The sequence below is a fragment of the Staurois parvus genome, unplaced genomic scaffold (assembly GCF_062004578.1).
Source record: "Staurois parvus isolate SC_StPar_1 unplaced genomic scaffold, SC_StPar_1.0 ptg000066l, whole genome shotgun sequence".
Classification (NCBI taxonomy): Eukaryota; Metazoa; Chordata; class Amphibia; order Anura; family Ranidae; genus Staurois; species Staurois parvus.
The window spans coordinates 7,443,700-7,466,167 of record NW_028317862.1 but is presented as its reverse complement, the minus strand read 5'-3'; the positions used below and the strand labels follow the sequence as shown (position 1 = coordinate 7,466,167).

The 22,468-nt window shown below is 41.2% G+C and overlaps 1 protein-coding gene across 2 annotated transcripts; it reads right to left on the bottom strand.

The window, feature by feature from the left end:
- Positions 1–585: 585 nt before the first annotated feature.
- Positions 586–19,934, bottom strand: ZNF326 (zinc finger protein 326). 2 transcript variants are annotated; one of them, XM_089668912.1, is made up of 11 exons: positions 19,778–19,934; positions 15,220–15,307; positions 14,571–14,646; positions 11,347–11,728; positions 9,512–9,692; positions 8,967–9,069; positions 7,196–7,343; positions 6,579–6,750; positions 4,831–4,961; positions 2,275–2,370; positions 586–1,189 (listed from the first exon to the last, which is right to left on the bottom strand). In XM_089668912.1, the coding sequence occupies exons 2-11, from the start codon at positions 15,260–15,262 to the stop codon at positions 1,016–1,018; spliced, it is 1,506 nt and encodes a 501-aa protein (XP_089525038.1). In that variant the 5' UTR covers positions 15,263–15,307; positions 19,778–19,934; the 3' UTR covers positions 586–1,015. The 2 variants fall into 2 exon arrangements, with proteins under 2 accessions (XP_089525038.1, XP_089525039.1); XM_089668913.1 differs by having other exon boundaries at positions 8,967–9,066.
- Between the last annotated feature and the right edge of the window lie 2,534 nt (positions 19,935–22,468).

Here is a 22,468-nt window from a genome sequence, read left to right as displayed (position 1 = left end):
TCTAGCAGATCAGATGCCAGTCAGCTGTAAACAGACAAGCGATCTGTTTACATCCAGCCTCCCATAGAGGAGAGTGGGACCATGTCTGTATCAGCTCCATGTAAAAAAAGGAGTGGACCAACCATCTGCCTGCTTAGATTAATTCCCTCGAGCAAGTGGACTCCTGGCAGTCTGGCCCATGTGCAATGGGCCTTAATCCGACGATCTCAAAGTTTGTAAGCTTACTTTGTGTTGGGAATTCAAAGTAGTAAATGTTTCTTCACATTCAAAGTGCCTGTGATTAGTCACAGAATTCAGAGTCTGCCATCTGAAATACAGAGTTGCTGACATCAGAAGTTACAGGCAGAATCCATAGAGGATTCACTGCTTGCAGCCAGCAAGGTACTATGGAATATGTAGTCCTTGGAAATCCAAAAGTTGAAAAAAACACGACTGGAAAAACTGCAAAGCATGCATGGAATCTAAGTAGACATTAAAAAGGATCATTTTCAAGTAGGTCTATACTGGGGGGATGGTCAAAACACATGTATTGCCATAATATTCTGGTATGCAGTGATTTCACACCCTTTAAGAATTAAGCCAGCAAACAGTTCGAGTTTAGATTTATTTGTTATCTTTGAGACACGGCCATCTAAGTAGCAACCAAAATAGAAAAGTAAAAAAAAAAATAAGCTTACACTGCCACGTTACTTGGTGTCACAAACTACAATAAACACTAACTCTGTCCAACATTATACAAATACATTCCAAGACTTCACAGCATTTTCAGGTTAAAATACTAGGACCTAGCATGGTGACAGAAAATAAAATGGCATTTTATCAGTTTGCCCTGATAAACCCAACAGCTAAAAATCACAAAATAAATGTTATGAATATGCAAAGAAAAATACATAAAGAAAGCGTTTTTCAAAACAGAACTTTCAAATGGTTTCCCCAGGAGCATAGATTGAGAGAGGATGGCACAACAGTTTAAAAAGGATGGATCTAAGGTCTGCAAATTGATATGTAAATGTATCTAATTTTCATCAGTTGAGGTCAATGGATCAGCAGTGAAGTCTTCTTCATTGTCTGCTGCAGCTTCCCCAGTGTTGGCTGCATCACTCTCTGGTACAGTAGCAGCAGCTTCAGCATCCTCAGTAACCGTTTCTTGAGCAGCTTCTTCAACATGAGTTTCAAATGGATTTTCACCCTTCAGGATTAAAAAAAAATAAAATAAAAAAAAATTGGGACGGTTATAGAACATTGATGGCATGTTTTTCATAGGAGAGTCAGTTTTACCTGATCTTATTTGGCACAGTTGTTTCTAAGCCACCCAGCTGCCACTATATCACAAGGCACCCCCAAGCATCCTAGCCCCAAACAAGCACCAGGGAGGTATAGAAGATTGAATTAGGTTCTTGAAAACATTTCAGAAATTACTTTAAACCAACTGGCAATTGCACAGTCATGCAACACACCCAAAATGAAGTTTATGCCCCCCCAAAGCTCTTTGGGTGGCAATTGATCATCTCTGCATTTGTGCTATAAAAACAAGACTGACAAAAACGGTGTCACTGGGGATGTCAGTGACAGTCCTACCAATAGTGATCAGTGCTATTAAAAAAAAAAAAAAAAAAAAAAAAAACCACACATGACAACTGTACTAATGGCACTGGGCAGGAAGGGGTTAACATGTGGGGCAATCAAAGGGTTAACTGCATGCTGCACACTGCTTTGTAAGGCAAAAGCAGTGTGCCGGAGCTGACAGGAGAGATCTGTGTTTATACAGAAGTCTCTCCCCCCATTGGTAATACTCTGGAGATGACTGGGTGGCAGCAGGAAGTCGCAGGAAACTTCAGACAACCCATTTTGTAGCTTCAGCTGTACCGACACCCCCCCTTTGCTTTCCCCATAACCAGCCACAAATATGAAATATCTGAAAAAAAAAAAAAATGGCTTTGGCAAATGTTTTACCTGTAGCTGGGCAAGCATGTTTGTTACATAGAACTTAATTGTTATACTATGCAATATACCTATGAGAGCAAAGATTCTTGCCTCAAGCCCAAGTTACCATGCAGACTTAAAGTCTGTGTGTAACTTAACATTTGAATGCGACATGCATTTACCCCAAAGGCAACACAGCATGGTACCATGGGGTTTGGTGGGCAGATTTGCTAAAAAGGGCATGTTTACTGGTGCATTAGATGGCAGGCTGCACACAAATAAAGTTGCGCTGCCTTTTCCAAACTTTCAAATGTAGCACAGACATAAGTGTCTCTAGAAATGTTAACTTACCTTCAAATAGAGTTCATATCTTGCCTTTACAAGTGGGTTGTTCAATATGCTTGTTGCAGTCAAGATGCTTTCTCTCTTTATCTGATCTTTGTAAGCCTGGGGAGGAGCAGAAACGTTTTAAATGTGAATATCAGTTGCAAACTACATTTGTAAACCTGAATGAACTTATTTGCTTGTCTTTGTGTACTTGCAGAAGGATAAAATATGCATGTAGCCTTTTAACCACTTTCCATCCAGGATACATACACACCCCCTGGGCAAGAAGCAGTTAGAGTAGGATCATGGTTGCAGCTATGTTCGTGTCCATTTTAGAGCCAGGGACTGGTTTTCAAGTAAAAGTGATCTGACCGGCTCTAGAGCTGCCCAACTTAGGGCTAGAATGGGAGAAAAAAAAAAAAACCGCCAGAGTAGAAACCTGGCCCTTTATGGTACTTAGCGCCAGCTTAACACCTTGTTGCAGAAAAGACAATTCTAGCCACCGAACAACAGAGTATAAACCCCTGCAGTGTCACACCTGAAAATATATGCCTTCCAGGTGCAATGGTATATCTTCCTGGAAGTAAATTTCAGTGTCTTCAACATGGCAGGAATCACCAACTGAGACCAGTCTCTCAGAACTGGTCTTTTAATAGGCAGTGGCCATAAAGCGGGATGGGGAAAAGAAAAACAGACCTTGGGACAGGTCTGCCCTGAGCGGTAGACGCCAAGGAATGTCCACAACCAGCCGCACTATGTTGGCATACCAAGGCCAATCCAGAACCAAGATGACCAGAATGCCTTTGGCCTCTATCCTTTGCAGACACCAGGGTAGAAACTTGGCAGGAAAAAAAAAAAAAAAAAAAATGAATTGAGAAGCAGATACTGGCTCCATGAAGCCAGCAGAGCATCCACAGCATCTGCAAGCAGGTCCCTCATCCTAGCCATGAATCTCAGCACCTTCCTGTTGAACCAAAATGACAGGAGATCCACATCTGGAGGGCACACCAGAAGGAAATCTGATGACTTTTCTGGAAGCAGGGACCACTTTGCATGCTGGTAAATGACTGCCCACCTTGTTGGCCAAGGTAGCACTGCAACGCAGATGTTCAGAGCCAGGTCATATGCACCACTGGAAAGCTTGACTGCCACCCTGGTGGTCCACCCAGTGCTTGGCTAGGATCTGCACACTCTTGCTGACCAGGCTGGGGTGACCACTGGATCTATATTTAGCCTGACTGTTCTCTCGGGGGGGGGGGGGGGAACCCCACACAAACACTGGAATGCCTATGCAGAGAGGGGGGTTTATATCAGCCAGGACTGCCCATAGGCAGTGCAAAGTTTCTTCACCTAATGTCCTACTCCTGTAGGTGGTTGTACAACCCTAAAGGTAGAGAATGGAGGACGCTGTGTCCGTCAATTAATGAAAGAATAAGATTTTTAAAAAAATTTAAGCACCCCCAAACCCCATGCTCAGGCAAACAGGTCCCGTACGGATATGTAAACATCAACTGCACAACACATGAGATATTGACAGTGAGCAATTCTAGCACCAGAGCTCATTTAACTCTAAACTGATAACCTGCAAAGGGCTTAAAGCATCACCTATGGCTAATGTCAGGTACTGTAGTTTGTCACCATTTCAGAGGCATGTCAAATTTCATTCTGTTTGGTATTTACGTGGCACAACATTTTTAGATTTTACAAAACATTTAGTATTGCACATTTTCAGGTAGAAACTGAACTTTATCAAATGAGTTTGTTTACTAATATGCTAATAGTGTGTGACAGCTGCAACAGCCACCACTTTATCCTCTAGAGCCTGTGCTTTCAGAATATGTTTAGGGGGTTGTAAAGTTCTAGAAAAAAAAAAAAAAAAAGCTGATAAAAAAAAGTCAACTGTCCAGGACACATGGTTATGTATATAGTCAAAGTCTAGCACAGCTTCACTAGATTGAGACAAAAAAAATTGGGAAGGAAATTGCAGAAATATATACAGGCTGTTAAAAGCCATTAAACTACACACCATTTACTTAGAGGACCTCAGCCATTACATATTGTATATAATTTGGATTTAAGGTTTAAAATGCATAGCAAGGTCCTGCTTAACTATAAGCCAGTGTTTACATCAACTGACTATGTTCACATTTTAACCAGTTTTTATTCTCTATATAAGCCGCTAGAGGGAGCCCTTCAATTTACTTTGCCTTAAAACGGTTGAGGAAAGATAGGTACACAAAAGTTAATCATTTTCAGTCAGCCAATTGAGAACACTTTGTATGGACCTGTAAAAAGCACAAAATGTGTACTACTGCAAAAGCAGAATAAAAAAAATAGCATTTCAGCAAAAATTCCTGACAAGCACTGCACTAAAAATGATGAAAGGAACTACAAAACTATTCAGCCATCTCATTTTTCATCTTTGCATTGGGCTACAAGTTGTAGCTAGGATGCATACCCAAATGTCAGATTATGAATCAGATATTGTGCTAGGCATTGAACAAAGTTAAAAATTAAGCCCAGAGATGTGGTAGTTTCATCATGACTGATGCTAGGGAACTGGACAAAAGTATGTCTTACCAGCTTGCTCTTTGAGTGATCAGCAGATTTCAGGTGCAGCTGCACAGAGCTGTGTAAAGCAGGAACATACACACTGCAGGCACTGCAGTGTACAGTTTCAACTTTCATCATGTGATCATCTGGAGTAACACCTAAAAAAAACCCCAGACAAACATTAGCTTACATAAATCATGGCAATTAGATTAACAAATTTACATTTAAATATACTGGCACTATGCAAAACACCATTTACATTCTTCCTTCCAGTGCATGTCTGGAACGGAATTGCACTTGGTAGTGTCGGTCACCCCTATGTACTGGAGTAATCTAAAGTATTAAATACATTAGATAACTATTTCATAGTTTGGAGGTTTTAGTAATCTTCCCAACATATACAGAAGTCAAAAATTGATTTGAAGAGTAAAGACTAGTGGTAATCAACTTATGAGCTAAAGGGAGCCTAAAATCTTGACAGACAACAAAAGGGCCACACAAAAATGTTAATATGTAAATACTTAAGACTGCTGCCTAACCCTCATTTCCTCTTAGGTCTGCAGTTTGACTGGTGATATGCTGCAGGCAATATGAAACTAGGAACAGGTTACATGAGGCTGGCAAGGCTAGTGCCATTACCCTACTAAATGTTCCCAATACAAACTGCTGAGGGCCACACACCATGGCTTCATGCAGCCCTCAGGCTGGGCACCAAGGGTGGGGACTTTATGGACAGTAAGTAGTGAACAATTTTGACTGCATCTAGTTGTTGGGATTGTGGCTTTGGTAAGAAAAGCAAGATGCATTCAAATTTGTAGGTTTACATCTCAGGTTATTTTTTGGGATGACTTTACACACAGAAAACCAAATTTTATATTAAACATGAATGGGCGAGTATTAGTGCATGTAGACCAAGAAGTATATTCAGAAAAAAGGAATGGGAATGTAATAAGTGCGGGGGGGTTGTAACAAAGGCAAAAAGCCTGGATGGGGTAGAGTGAATTAGACACCGGCAGATTTTACAGTACACTATTGTAGTTTTAAAGTTAAATTGTGAATTCAAGATTAGGATTTGCACCACAAACATGTAGAATATCTACCAATTCTAAATTTATACAAAAAGTGTGTGGTTGGGGTTTTGGTATTTATCCTGCACACCACAATTTCTTCCCTGCTCATTGGTCATCTCATGAGCATCTCCATAAAAAAAAAAAAAAAAAAAGACCCCATTCATTCCATTATGAATGATGTATTACCCTAGGTTCACACCTATAAATGTTTTCTGCAGCGTTTTGCAGAAATGCAGTACAGACCATTTAACATGATTTCCTATTGGACATGTTCACATCTGTGCGTTTAGGAAAGGGTCAGGGACTTTTGAATGCAAAATGTTGCATTTTTGGTTCTATAGACTTCAACGGAAATGCTGCAGAAAAGCATGCATTGCGTTTTTACTGCATTTTAAATGACTATAAAAAAAAAAAAAAAAATGCAGGTGCAAAAACGCAATACAATCACTGCTCAAATGCCACTTGCATGGGTATGAACCTAGCCTAAAGGCCAAAATCCTAGGAGTAACAGTCATGTCTCCAATATGTGGTTTGTACACATGTGCCAGAGAAATGGACGCTATAGAACACAAATTTGTTTGAAGGAAAAGAATTATGGTCCAAAGAAATATTCTGCTTTTTTTGGTACAAATTCAGTTATACATTCATGAACAAAAACCACTGTCTGCTGTATTTGTTACACGGGAAAAAATACCAGCCACATACCTTCCATAATATCTTTCTCGGGAGCTTTTGCAGCTTCATTTTGATTATTGGTTGGGGTTGGAGTTTCCGCAGGAGTTTGCGTTGGAGTTGTTGGTGATGTTGTTGTTGTTTGATTCTGGGTGGCCTGAGCTTTACGTGCAGCAGTTTTCTTATACTTGTTAACGATGCATTCCTAAAAAGAACAATGTGATGGAGTTTAAATATATAGGTAAAATTTGAGGGAGAAACTCATTTGAGATATTGATAATACAAAAATGTATAAATTTAATATGAGTGATAAGGTAATGCTTTATTAAATCAGTTATTTTGGTGCTTTACAAAAAGCATAGGACTACATACAGTTAGGCTGTGCAGGCAAAGATCCAATTTTAGGACAGCTATGATTTTTCAGTTAACATCCATACACCAGGTTACACTGATATTGAAGATGTGGCAGGGTGCCACTTCCTAATAAGAATGCAATGCTTTGACTGCATTTGCAATGCTTTGCAGGCTCCTATGCAAAATACTTCCGGACTCATGGTCAAATGTTAAGACAGGGGGTTCTGCTGCTATGTAAAGGTTGGACAGGACACAACTCCTTCCCTTTGCAGCCCCTGTAGGAAAGATTCACTTACATGCAAAAACTCCATGACAGGCTTGTCAAATTTGGTTTGTTTTTGGATATGATCAAGCATCTCCTGATGAGCTTCACTGGCCAAGTGATCCTCAATACCCTTTTCTTCAAATGATCTGAACTTGCAGAATGAGCAGGTAAAGGCCATTCTGAAAATAAGAGATTAGTTAACATTGTTCAATTACAAAGAAGACTTTCAAAAGAAACATCAAGTCTACTATTAAAACATCCCAACCCCTGCAGGCTCCTGACTGTCAGACAAGCCTAGTTGCCCTGGTTTACATATATGCGATTTGTAATAAGTTGTGCATAGCATAGCAGATGGCTCTGGGAACTGCATGTGTTCCTTTGGAGAGTGTTCACATGTGTGGCTGATTTGCAGTGAGTTTGCTGAAAAAGGGTCTTGTGCGATGCAAATCTGTGTTCTATGTGCTCTGATCGAGATCAATAGGAACTGTCAGAAGCAGGGCTGTGGAGTCTGGGTCAATTTTGGGTACCTGGAGTCGGAGTCGGCAAACAATGCTCCGACTCCGATTAAATTTAGATTGGAATTAAAAAAGAAAAGCAAGTTTAAATGTCCCAATTCACAAAAAGTTATAATTAATGACTTCTCTACTGTAAGAATAAAGACCAATGCATGCAGTGCCTCACATAACCGCACAACGAACACATTAAGTGACCGTGAAGAAGCATGCTTTTCATGTGCTTCACTATAATGGCATGCAACGCACAATTAGGAGCGGCAATACTTATACTTTCCATAGTGTTGTGTTCTGCTGTTACAGGGAACGCAGCATGCCTGCTGCTACTATCCAGCCACTTGATTTAATAAAAAAAATTTTAATAAAACTGTTTTCATTGTGTTTGTCTTTTGCTTAAACTGTTCAATACAGTAGACTGTTGGCTTCCGAGCCAGTAGTCCTGTGGTAATGACATGTATGTTGCCTTTCTTTCCTTCAAGGAATGTATAATACATTCGCATATTAATACAGAGGAGTCGGGGGTACACAAAACTGAGGAGTCGGAACATTTATCTACCGACTCCACAGCCCTGGTCAGAAGGGAAAGCCTGTGTGTTTAGATTTCCCTGCAACTATAGAGATAAAATGGGAATGTGAAGAGAAAAAAAAAAAAAAAAAAGTCAAAACTGCACTGCCAATTACAAACGCATGAGTCACACTACAAAGTCAGAGCTTTCGCAATGCATATATATGAACCAGGGATAAAAGGGACAAAAACACTTATACAGGATAGTGCGAGTAGTCTAGATGACCTCAGAGCTCCAACATGCATCTTAGACTAACCTGGAGTGTTAAGGCAATGAAGTCAAACTAGAATCCTATCCCTGTCGTGTTAAATAAACATGGCTAGTGTTTATGTCCCTTTTACAAAGCCAGCATTTATTTTAAAGGGGAAAAGCTTAAAACCATGTGTGCCATACGAAAGCCAATGGTTACAAAGTGATCAATGCTATCCAAAGTAGCATGATTTACTGAAAAACGCAAGAGTCATTCCCTCAAGTGAAACTCCTTTGTTCTCTTCAAAAAGATACGGCTTCCAGAAAACACCTAGATGTATCAGATGCAGACGGTTCTGCTGGACACCACAGCATGAAGAGAGCAAATTGAGACAGCATCAGTCACCATCGCAGAATGAAGAGTTCGCTTCTGCAGGCATTTTAAAGCAACTGTCACTTGGAGAATTACACTTGCAAAAGATTTTCCCCACTAAAATAAATACTGGTAGCCCAAGTAGTAAAGGCAGACCTGTACCCATCTCCGTATTTTTCACTGTTCTTCTCTCTTCTACGCCTCTGTTTCTCCCTTCTTGCCTCTGTGCGGCGCTTCTCCTCCTCTTCTGGATCAACTGGCTCTGCTGCACAAGAATAATTTTGCAATCAGAATATGCAGTCTGCCAGCCGAGATTCAAGCACTATGGCCCAAACCACTAGTAATATGCCATACTGTACATACAAAAAAATTGCATATATGTTCTAAGGGACAATTCACAATGGAATGTGCTCATTTCAGTTCTAACAGCCCATTAATTTGAAAAGGTTTCCAAATGCACAGGAACCTCAAATCACAACACCAAAATGCATGGTGCTACTGTACCATGTTAGAAGGCCAAACACTGTTTGCAAAATGTGTTTGAGGTGCCTTCAATAATGGCACCCACACACATCTCGCAAGGGTAGCATGTTTGTGCCGGAAATACAAGGGACACCTTTCATGCACTGTGAAGCAGCCCTAAGGCATGGTTACGCAATTCACAAGACAAGTATACAAGAAAAAAATGCATACAGTAAAGCACATACCTGGTGCAGGAGCAGGTTTGGTGGTTTGGTTTGCTCCAGCTTTTGCCAGCTTTGGTTTTTTGCCAAAACCTACAGGAGCCTTGAATGGCTGAGCCATCTTCCTCTTAATTCCTCTTGCCATTCCACCAGACAAAGGCTGGGGGGCATAGTCCATACCAGGCCTGCGCATACCACGAGCAAGCTGTAGAAAAGCAGGCAATTAAGTTAGTACATGAGCAACTGTGTTCTACTATCCCTTACTGTATCTGAGAAGGTTATATTGCCTTGTCATCTCAAAAACAGTAAAAGGGAATTCTATGTTTAATTAAGGTAGAATTTCCAAGAAAAGTAATTACAAATCAAAACATGCCCCAGAATATAACAAAATACATGACACATTACAGGTGTTTATTAAAGGTGCAATGCATTTTCCAAAACTAAAACTAACTAAAATCACAAGGGACTTTCCTGCCATTTACAAGAACAAAACCAGAAATAAAACCCCATCAGCTTATAGGAAAAAACCCACAGAAAAAAAACCAAAAAGCATGCAAAATGTAAAGCCTTACAAAATGTAAGCATACTGTTTCAAGCTGTATTAAACTCAAATATATTGCAGTTTAACAATTGGATGTGTTTGCAGCATTAACTTTTTTTAGGCTCCCTCCCCCCTCTATTTTCACCTGGTGATTTGGCCAGTAACTTTATATTGGACTGCCTACACTCAAGAAAGAAGTTTGGACAAAATCACTGTCAGATTTGGGGGGGGGGGGGTTCAGATTCAGATATGACAAACTGAAGTCTTTTGGTAAAAAAAAACAATAAAAAAAAAAAGTTAACAAGCTTCATGATCCAACTTTTAAGTACAATTGTTTTGTCTCAATCCTCAGGTACATCTGCAGGATGATTTGCTGGCTAGATCCCCAGGTGAAAAGGAAGTAAAGACTCAAAGGACTAAATGCAGCCACCACATCTAAAAATTGGTAAGCTGCAATAAACAAAACAAAAAAAACAAACCTACATTTAAGCCAATTAAAGTGCCAACAATGGCACAAGTTACATGTACCAACAGTGGTACTTAGTCCTGTTAGGCAAGGGCCTAACATGATCTATATGGTTTCTATCCATAAGTCAAAACCCTATAAAAGCAAACATCTGAACAGGACTCCAAAGCCCCCCCCCCCTCAATATAGTTGGCACTGACCAATGCAGAACAACAATCTGACAAAGTCTGGGTATTCTGTCATCTCACAAACTGTTTCTTACCCAGGATTATTTGCATTCTAGCACCATGGAATGTCATGTTCCAATTTAGTCAGTTCCAACACACTAGAACCAGAGCCCAGACCTATGATAGTATTTAGATGTTGGGAACAATTACATACATCATGTTAACAGTCTAGGGTGTGTTTAACCCAACAGGTATATGGTTTTGGGCTACTCCCCAAAAGTCAATCTAGTCTGCTAGAGTTTCACATAATACATTGCACCTTTAACCTACTCAGAACTTCAAAAAGGTCTGTGTGTAACCTTTTGCAGATTTGTTTTTATTTAATCTATTATGAGATCAAGGAAGACTAGATATCCTTGTAGCCACAAAGCATGCTATATATATGGCCACAAAGCATGCTAATTATATGGTACTTCAATTTTTCTTTCACAAGAAAAGAATGTACCAAATACTCCCTGTGACTTTTAAAGCACATATTCTTTAAAAGTTAGCTTTTAGACTGGGAGTACACACAAGCCTCTAAGCAGATTTGCAATAAAGATGGACATTGTGCCATTTTAAAGTTCTGGGCTTGAAATCATTAAAAGTGACTATCAAAAAGAATCTGAAAAGATTCTATACTTACTCCTCCTCTGCCACGGCCTCTGCCTGCTGCTGGTCCTCCAAAAGCACCGTCGGGGTAAGCAGGCATTCCTCTTCCCCGAGAGCCTACTGCTGCAGGCTTCATATAGGGTGAAGAAAAACCGCCGTAGGAAGAGTAATTGTCTCTTCCTCTGTCCTCCATAAACCCAGTCCTCACTTTCGCTCGTGGGAAAGACGGATCCCAGTTGGACCCGCCCTGGTTTCTAGCATCAAAAGAGTCAACGCTATTCCGGTATGGGTTGTCATATCGGCCATCATAACTATCTCCGTAGCCTTGATCGGATTCATTATAACCATAGCCAGATCTGTACAGATCTCGCCCACCCACAGAAGACCTGGAGTCAAAAGACTCATAAGGTCCAAACCTGGAAGAATTGACGTGAGGAGAAAAATAAATGTAAGCTTACTAGTTACACAAAGCAGAACAAAAAGCATCAGTTGACATTTATCAACTTTACAATAAATCTTAGACATACAATACTTAACCTCTGTCTTATGGTAGTTATTGATAAAATGATTCATACCAAAACTGGTAAAGATTCCTTCATTAAAATTAAGTGGTGTGCTAACAGTCAGCAAATTAAAAAGGGAATATCAAATTAGGTACATACTTTATCATAAGAGCTTTGAAATTAATGGACTTAATAGTGCATATTTTGACAGCCAAAGCAATTTTGTTGATAAGTTACCATGAAACACTAATGCTCAGTTTAATCATTTTAGAGGTAACTTAAGTGGCATTATAAATGTTTGGTTTAGAAGAAATGTAAGTGACTTCTTGCAAGAAGATTAAGTGCATCTAAAAGCAAATACTCAAGCTTTGGAGAGTGTGGAAGTGCTAAATCTGTCAGGTTTTTGTTGCTATGTGGACCAATGGGGAGGATTAATCCCTCTGGCTTAGTGACCATGGTTTAAGTTTTACAGTTGTCACCAGACCAAAAGAATAAATTTAATTTGAGACACCCATTTGGGTCACAACTGGAATTAAGGATTTCTGTAAAGACCAGAATAAGGAAATCCCTCAAATGGAACAGACTGGGGAAAGCTTGTGTTTAACCCTTCCGTACTCTAGCCAAAAAAACTTTAGATGTGCTTTAGGCATCTTTCTTGCAATAAGACAGCATAAACATGCATTTACAGAATAAAAAGTAGAAACAATCTAAACAATGCAAATAAAAAGTATTGTGGTAATATTAAAGACAGCCAAAACATGGACAATTTCAAAGAAAGGACCAATTTAGGAAATCTGTTGCACAGGTTATCTTAAAACTGCAAATCCAAATTAAATGCTTAGTTCTTAAATAATCCCATACTTCTACTTTAAAATGTTGGGTAAATGTAGAGTGCATACAAGTGAAGTCCCGTCATTCTCCAACTCATGCGGCTTCAACTGTTGCATTTTACATTTACCCAAAGAAAATCATCCTCTTGTTAACATAACATTTGCTACCCTAACACTAAAGTTGACCACACACGCTATACAATTAGTTTTCATATTCTCTTCCAGATTTGCCAAACTTTATAATTTAAGCAATAAGGACGTGCCTAAATCTATTCAGTTCGTGTAAACTTAGGCTGGCCCTGCATCACATACTTTATGGCAGATCTAAAAGGAGAATCAGCCTAACAAATAATTTAAAGTATAACTAAAAGGCAAAAAAATTTTTAGTTTTGGATAAAGTGGAGATTAGGATACCTGTGTTAATTGCAATCTGTGCCCCAGTTAGGAGACTAGCTCTTTGTCTTGTTTACCATTATTGTAAGTAAAAAGGCTAAAATGTTTGGTTGTCCCCAGAAAAAGTAATGGAGGGGAAATCTAGTTCTGCTGACCCGGGGGGGGGGGCTCTAATATGGGACACAAATGACAAAAGTGAGTGTCATAACCCTCCTTGGCTCGATTCAAAATGGACACAAGTTTTGACTATAGTTCTACTTAACACACTTCCCTACCAGCTGCTCTGGACTCCCTGAAGTTGGCAGCAGCATAAAACAGCTGTGATATGGAATATTCTGCTTCTGTTCAGGCAGAGTGGCTGCCTCTGACTGAACATCTTGGACAATAACCCATATAAAAAAAAAAAAAAAAAAAAAAAAAAAAAAAAAAACATGGCCACAACTAGGCTTGGGAGCAGGCTTTGTAAAGCCATCCTGGCCCTGTATGTGAGAGCTTTCCCCATTAGCAGGAGATCAGAGTACATAAATTAGGTAAAGGTATGCAAACAATCCCCAGTTTCTCAGTAATCCAAGTTTGTACTTAAATGAAAAGTGAGCCACCAAGATATCCACTGAAGGCCTGTACAGTACTTACACATCCCCTATTCAAAAATCTTTGTTATTTGCCCATCAGCACTTAAACAGCCCTGATGCCATTGACTTCTAGGGTAACAAGGCCCACAGCCAGTTACCTGCAGACCAACTTAACTGAAGTTCAAAGATCTGGCTTCACATGTGCCAGGAGAACAGGGACTGAAGAATTGGAAGACAGGCTGTGAAAGATCTGCAGTGAGCACAGTTTCAGAAAAGTACAAAATAAATGCTCTGCACAGGGAAGAGGCTGCTCTAGGGCACACTACATGTTATTTTAAGTTACTAAATGTATAACCAGTTTCATTACATATTTGATACAATCTAACTTGGATAAAGGCATTCAAGTGACCAACTGACCTAAAAGCTGGTCAATAACCACTTTCAGAATAGGCCATAACCCCATGAACATGGGTACTCCATATACAATGCCTCTCAGAAGAGCTTTTGCCACATACCCTTAAAAGTATACCATAGGAGGCTCAGTCCACTACACTGATGCAGGGAAGGTGTAAAGTGCTCAAGCCAATAAGGCATATAAAGTGAGCACACATGTTTTAGGGGGCCAAATAGTTTGGACCCAAAGTTGCTCTAAAAGCCTGCTTTTCTTGTGTAACATGGATACCTTTAAGTGACAAATCTGGCAAAGGACAAAAAGTAGCCAAATTAGCAAATTGGTTGAAAAATTGCTGAATATATGGTGTACAAGCAAGTCCATGAATTAAAACCATTTCAAACGGTTACATCATACAATTCATCTCTAACCACCCCAGATTGATTTACATGTTCCCACCCACCTAAACTAAAAAGGACATTGCTAACTGGGGTAAACACCTAACTGAATTCTCATCTGTATACCTGCAAATCACAAGTGCTGATAATTACATATGGGGCCACACTTACCTGTCACTGCCACTGTCCATGCCAAAGCTGTCCATACTTCGGTCATAGCTCCCATGACCATATTCACGGACTGCACCTGAAATCATTCATAGAAAAGACAAATTATCTGAGGCTTCATCAATTGTGAGCTTCTTGCATCATTTTAGAAAAAGGACAATAAGCAGAACCGTGGAACCATTACTTCAGCAACAGCAGCCCAAGACCAGATACAATTGTGTCCTATAGAATTTGAATACACCGACTGCAGCATAAGAGGCAAAGCCAGATCACCTGTAGTAACACTAAACTAGTGACAATGTATCAAGCAGGGAGATTGGAATTTTAATGTAAAGTTTTCACTTAATTTGATATTGAAGTGACTGTATATAACCCAGCATAAAAATACAAAAACGGCGATCCCATAACCTTGGTGTTCAAAAGTAATCATGCTAGTCACACACAGATCTCACTGAGTTGCACAGATTCTCCAACACCCCCCCCCCCCCCAAAAAAAAAACACAACCCCGTGTTTATATTGCGTCACAGCATCTACAAATGGCTGACAATTTTCCACCCAGCTCAGTCAATTTTTAAATCAATCTGGTGGCCCAGTGAAAAGTTCTAGTTTTACACTCGCAGCAGATACACACTACATGAGAACCGCACATACCTCCAGCCATTCCCCAAGCTTTTCTGCCAGGTACTCCGTCCATAGTTTTAAAAAAAGGTTTCTTGTGGATTCTTTGACTGCTGATGTCCTATAAAAAAAAAAAAAAAAAAAAAAAAAGTTTAATTTGGCCTTATACGACAAATAGCTAGTACATTCATTCAAGTACAAAAAGGTTTAGTTTTCAACAGTGGTTAGCACTTCTGCCTGGCAGTACTAGGGTCATTGGTTCAAATCCCAACCACGACACCACCTGCCTGGAGTTTGCATGTTCTCCCTGTGCCTGCATGGGTTTTCCTCCGGGTACTCCGGTTTCCTCCAACACTCCAAAGACATGCTGGTAGATTAATTGGCTCCTGTCTAAACTGGCCCTAATATGTGTATGTATGAATGTAGGTTAGGAACCTTAGATTGTACACCCCTTGAGGGTTAGGGACTAATGTGAATATACAATATATATGTAAAAGCGATACGTAAATTGATGGCACTATATAAGTGCCTGAAATAAATAAACAAAATGCGACTATATTAGAACTTTTCAAAGTATTTTTTGTTTATAGCATGCTTGCCTTTGTGGATGCAACATTGATGCAATGTTGCATCTGTCCCCTGCTGGCTCCAAGAGAGAACTGAGCAATCAGACATCGCTAATTGCTCAGTTCTCAAGTTAGCCTGTCTTAAGCTGAAAAACTTGTCACAGTAGTAGACGTACAGCCAAATGAGCTTTGGCTGTGCTACGGTCAAGTTTTTAGTGCTATCCAGTGCCCATTGGAGAACTTTACTTTTACTTCCCTTTCTCCTGAAAACTCAGCAGGCGAGGGGAAATATGCAATAGACATCTGCCAGGGGTTCTCTCTGCTAGAGGAAAAGCATTTTACTTCTGTATTCCTCTCAAAGGAGCCCCAGATATCAGTAAGGTTGATTAGTCTAGCACCAAGCTGCATTATGAGAGGCAGAGGGCAGTCACGTGCACCTCCATACCAGAAGTACCAGTGTAGAAAGCATGCATGTGCTCCTCATTCCCTTGGCTCTAAATACACTGGATGAGCTACCAAAGCTCTGGTACTGAAAGTCATATTTGTTACAGCAGAGATTTAAAACTGATGGTACGAAAACCAGTCCACTTTTCTGATAGTCAAGCAGCTGTGCACAAGGTGTGTGCAGCCACACAGGATTCAATGAATCTTATAGGAACACTTAATTAGCAAGCTGCAAGGAAAGGCTCAAAGAACTTGCATGACAAGCCCTCAAAATACACATTTTTTACAACATTTCTAATGCAGACTAGAGACAAAGGGCTGAACAATGCTACCTCCCACCTAACAGCTGCTGAATTCATTTGGGCAAATTCACCAGCCCACACAGGGGACAATAGAAGCAGATTATGGGACTTGGGAACAGTACTCGGCAAGGGGCCTTGTAAGGTAACGTGGAAGTTTAAACTGCTACTATACAGACCTTTATGTATTCCACAAAACACAGTTCATAAGACAAATTTGCAGTCCACAGATGCTGCACTGACCCGCACAGATCTAGGACTATCAGTGATATAGACTGCCTAACCGTCTACAGGCCAAGACAAAGCACAACTGCAAAACCAGTTTAGATCATGTAACGAAACGTGATATGAAAGGCAATCTTCGACGTAACAGATACTCTAAGGCCTCAGGCACACTGGTATTCAAACTGCCTACCTACATTTAGAGTAACTAGAAGTCTGTATTCAGGGTTTAACTGAAAAACATGAAATCTGAAAGGCTGGTTCACATCTATGCAGTTTACTTTTGATCCATTTCTGCACCAGGTTTTTAAAATTCTCTTGTTGCTAGGCAGATATAAAATTCAAACACTACATGCTTTTCTGCAAAGCTTCTATTGAAGTCTATAGAGCCAAAAACGCAACTTTTTGCATTCAAAAAAAGTCCCTGGCCCTTTCCAAAAAATGCATCAGGTGAAAAGCACAGAGAGGTCATTGTGCCCTATAGGAAATGATGTTAATGGACTGTAGTGCATTTCTGCAAAACAGAAAAACGCTTAGATGTGAACCTGGGGTAAAGGCAAGTAAAGCTAGACCCTGGAGAACTTCTATGGGAAACAAAGGGGAAAAAAAAAAAAAAAAACGTCCCCTGTACTCAACCGAAACATGATTGTAAGCACCTTCATGGTCTTCAAATCTATTCTCCCTAATCTGTAGAAGGCCTTGGGCTGCATTCACTCTAACAAGGCTTTCCAGATATGATCAACAGGGAATCATCCTGCATCTGTAACCCACCAACTATTACACCCCATGCCCAGACTTAACAGAATTGATCCTGGAGGATGATTTTCCAGGACAGTTGCTGTCACCTGTACACTAAGGGGACAATTACTAAACCTGGATCAGAAAAACTAGGGATCTGTGCATTATTATCCAATCTGCTTCCACTTCAGCGTGTAGTAGAATTTTGAAAACGAAAGCTAGACATTGGCTGCCATACACACCTGCTCTGATTCTGTCTGCTCCAGTCTTAGTAAATCACCCCTCATGATCTTAAAGCACGACTCTGGTCAGGATCTAATGAACCCTAACAGGATTACACACTGTGCACCTCAGTACATGCCTTGTCCTAGAGTCACTAGTCCTGCTGCATAATCATGTGATTTTGTTGCGCTTTACGGGAGACAGGATTTTAAACATAAAATTACCAAAAATGTACATCCACTCTGAGGTCTAAGGGGCCAAAAACTAAGCTACACCAAAAGGATACAAACACTGCAGAAAGTAAATGGACACCACAGAATAATGCGATATCCATTGCCATACATGGCAGCGGGTGCAGGAGATATCACTAATGTATTAAGGCCTCAACCTTTCATAGGTTTTGTAGGACACCACAGCCATGTGATGTTACTGTGCACCTCGTCATTTCAAAAAAAAATATGTTTTCTATATGTTCATGCATTAAAATATGCCCAACAAATTGGGAGTTAACAAGACTAGGCTTAAGATGGTAGTCAATCTCAGGACGCTGACCTTGGAATCTGAAGTACCCACCATAGACAGCCTCCAATAGAACAATGCAGAGCAAGCACATGGCTATCCACCAGAGATAACAGCCAATACCTCTAAAGGGAGAACAATGCAGAGCAGTCACATGGCCAATAGCTCTTATTATATGGATAGACAATATATGGTTTAATAGGAGCCTGCAAACAGACCGATATAAAATGCTCCTGGCCCAAACATTGTAGACTCAATTAACAAATATAACATGAGGATTCTTAGGCTAGTCACATTTTTATTTAAAAAAAAACCCCTACAGATTCTTGTAGAACAAAGCTCCTGTGTAATGACCTAATACTTCAGAAAGAGCAAAGTTGCACAATACCTGTAACTGGCATGTGTATACAGTTGTCCAGACACCAATTTTTTTGGATTGTGTGTTGCACGCCTGACCGGGGCACGCGGCTACGCATCCGCACACACAGCTACGCATCCGCACACACCTGACCGGGGCACGCGGCTACGCATCCGCGCACACATCTTCATTCAAAACAAAGCAGCTGCCTTCAGATCCATAAATAAGGCCATGTGCATCACAGCTTAGGCTGGCCACACATACTTTTTTTGAGAATTTTGCTTTAGATTGACCAAAAACCATACAAGTTCAAACCTAAACAGTCTCAATTGTATCCAATTAGGCAGGCTCTTATACTACATAGTTGAAGGTAAATCTAAAGGAAATTGGGCAGAAAATTGTATAGTGTATGGCCAGCCTTAGGCCTCTTGCACAAACATGGATTACAAAAGCCACACCCCACGTTTTTTACTGATGAGGCATTGTCTATGGAACAATGCACACTGCTGTGTAAAGTACACTACTACAGTAACGAATGATCATTTCCACAAGGTCTTTACAGACGATTTTAGTTAGATCCACATACACAGGTTGGAGGAGGGGAAAAAAAAAAAAAAAAAAAAAAAAAAAAAGGGGAGAAGTCGCCCAACCAACTAGATCCTGAAAAGCTCCAAATATGATTTAATAGGAGCCTGCAAACAGACCGATATAAAATGCTCCTGTCCCAAACATTGTAGACTCAAATCCTATACCCATAGATCCAATGGGGAGACTAATCATTTCCTTCCTGATCGCCTCCAAAAGACAATCACATATTCCCTGAATCATCTCCCCTCATAGAAGTCAGGATCATAGATCATAAAGCCAGCAGATCACTACATCTGCGCCCTACTGGCCCTGCCTTCTAACGGGACCAATGAGAACTGAAGATCATAGTCATGTGACTAGAGACCATTGTCCTTGTACGAACGCTTTGCGATGAAAAGGAATCTATATCTGTATTTCCCATCATTTATTAATATGCCTCAATCTCCTTCCCATAGCCTCCTCGCACATGCGCCCCGGCGCCTCACACCATCCCCGGTACAATCTCCAGCTTCCAGGGCGGGAAGCGAACAAAGGCGCGGCCCTCCGCCATGTCGCACCTCGCCTCCGTCTCTGCTGACCTCTGTAGAGCGGGCACAGGGCACTGAACAGCCACTACCACCGCCCCAGCAACTCACCTCAATCGATATCCGAGCGTAACGACGTAATTCCTGCTAAGCCGAGAGCTCCAAGGGACGCCTGTTCCTCACCGGTCGTCTGCTACAAGATGGAGAACCCGTTTCCTCCTGCGTGCTGCAGAAATGGCCGCCGTGTGGGTGACGTCAGTGCTGTCCCTCCCTTTTCGGGCCGGGCCGTAACTGAACGTTTGCCCCACCTAAGTCCGCCCACTCTTTCTTTGGAAGGTATTGGAAGACTCCTTAGCCGTGGTGACGCCCACCGGCGCTTTGTTCTGGGATTGTGTAACCGGTTCAGTATGTTACTCTATGCTGGCTAGGAGCTGGCGCCAGTTTAGTGCAGGAACTACTTCTCTGCGGAGAGATCAATGTAGTTCGATACCTTAGCGGAGGGATACCAATGCCTGAACATATAGAGATGAGACGGTTATGGGCGCGCTGACCAGACAACCAATATGAATAGATCTTTATTAAAGAGGGTAGGGCATTTGTAGGGGCAGCCAATGGGAAGACGGCTTTTTATGAGGGAGGAGCGCTTTCACTGGGCGCCATCTTGTGGATGTGGGACACTTGTACGGACTAGTGGTGTAATAGGCGGGAGAAATGCGTGTGAGGATTGAGGAAATGGGAGCGAGAGGGGGAGGGGGATTTCCCTCAACCGTCAGTCAATATGAAAAGCGCCTGTTACCAGAGAAGGGACAGTTGTGGCGTTAGACACAATGGTGCCCTGTTCTTTGTACGTACAAATAGGTTCCATCCCTCTAATAATTGTCCCTGTATGACAGCATACTACTGTATGGAGTCCAGTGTTGTCTGCCTTGCGGGTAACATTCTCCCTTCTACATCACCATCCTGAAAGGGGAGGCTTGCCACCTCATACCACTAGGTCTCGTTCACACGACTCGTGCTGAAACACGCTCAGAGTCCACATGTGGAGACATCGGTTTTCATGCTTCGATGAGTTTTATACACGCTGCAGATTCCTGTGCAGAAACAATCTGCACGATACTAGTGTGGTGGTGTGAGCAGGGCACATAGAGAACAATTGATTGTGCTCTGCAGAACGCATGCAGGAAAAACAAGTGTGCACCATGTGTGAACGAGCCCTTAAATACATAATAATTCCACAGGTTTGTACATGTTTATAGCGTCACCCAAGGCTTACTCCGACTGCCAATGGAGCAGAGTGGGCTCTGTCCATGTCCTCTCTGCATAAACTGAACAGACACGGACCTGTCATACGCCTGCTCTGCTCTGATCAGCAAATGACCTGTCTGCTTATTCCTTGCTGATCGGAACAGAATCCACCCCGTGTGAAAGGGGCCAGAGGTATTGTTCACATCACGCCTGTTGAGCTGCATAGTCCTATATGGTGTGAACGCATAAAACACAATGACAGAGGTGTGCAGAATAACAGCTCATGGGACATGAGGGTTGATTTCCTAAAGGCAAATAGACTTCTTTTGTAAAGGAATTTTCCCCAGAACATAGTAGATATGATACAAATGTAGAATATCCAATCACATGAAAGGAAAACAAAAATTTGTACTTTTACTTGCATATGATTGGCTGATGGAAGTCAGCAGACTTTCACCTCATTCACTAAGCTCTGGGGAAAACTCCCTTACAAAGTGAACCGTCTGTTTGCCTTTAGTAAATCAACCCCATGGTGTGAACAAGCCCTTAAAGCGGAAAAAAATTCTATCCTTTACAGCCAAGGAAGCTGTCATCTTAGCCTCAGTTTGATCTCCAGCTGCCATGGTGCTGCATGTGTGATCAGTTATGACACCAGCCGTTTGATGGTTTGACAGTTTGAATGCAGAAGGAAATGTGACAGTTGTGATTTATGGCATTCTTGGAATGTAACTGTTTTTGGAAACCTTTAAATTGTTGGGTTTAATTCCGCTTTAACCATTTGTTGCCAAATCACATACATGTACGTGATTTGGCATTAAGTGGGTGTACTGGGATGATGCCTGCAGTGTCAGGAATCATCCCGGTACCATTTTTTTGGCCAACGGTCAGCCGTCTTGTAATTGCAATCCAAGCGGCTAACTAGCCACTGGATTGCAATTACAAGCAGTGGGAGAGGGCGTCTCCCCTCCACCTTATGTGGCTTTAACAGGCTGCTGCATCCCACCAGGAAAAAAAAAACGTCGGTTCACTTTTCCTAAGAGGAGGTAAGTATGACATGTTTGTGAGGGCTGCTCTGTGCAAAACCACTGCACAGTGCAGGTAAGTATGACATGTTTGTAATGAAAAAAAATTAAAGCGTTTCAATCACTTTAATGGCCCTTTATTCTAGTAGTCATTAAATTGTTTCAGTTTTTTTTTGCCGCTTGGGACAGAGAGCAGCAGAAGGGGAGGGGGGTAGCTCCCCTGCTGCTTTTTTAAAATTTTGCTCAGGCATACACTTTAAATAGCCAAATCAAGCCAATGTTTGATTGTTTATATGCTGCTTTCCTGGGTGGAGGTGGTGGCTTGTGCACTCATTAATTTGAATGGGCTTGCCTTGAGACACACCACTGTAAATTTGCAATTTGTTTTTCCTTAACCTCCTTAGCGGCATTCCCGAGTGTAGCTCGGGGTAAAATGTCAGTACCAAGAGCAGTAACTCCGAGCTACACTCGGGCTTACCATGCGGCGTTGCTCAGGGAGTCCTTGCAGCGCTTACCTTGTCCTTCGCTCCCACGA

Coding starts and splice junctions, on each gene's coding strand:
- ZNF326 (XM_089668912.1), bottom strand. CDS start 15,262: ATGGACGGAGTACCTGGCAGAAAAGCTTGGGGAATGGCTGGAG. Junction 14,647..15,219: donor AGCTTGGGGAATGGCTGGAG/GTATGTGCGGTT, acceptor GAATGATTTCAG/GTGCAGTCCGTGAATATGGT. Junction 11,729..14,570: donor ATGGACAGTGGCAGTGACAG/GTAAGTGTGGCC, acceptor CAATTCTTCCAG/GTTTGGACCTTATGAGTCTT.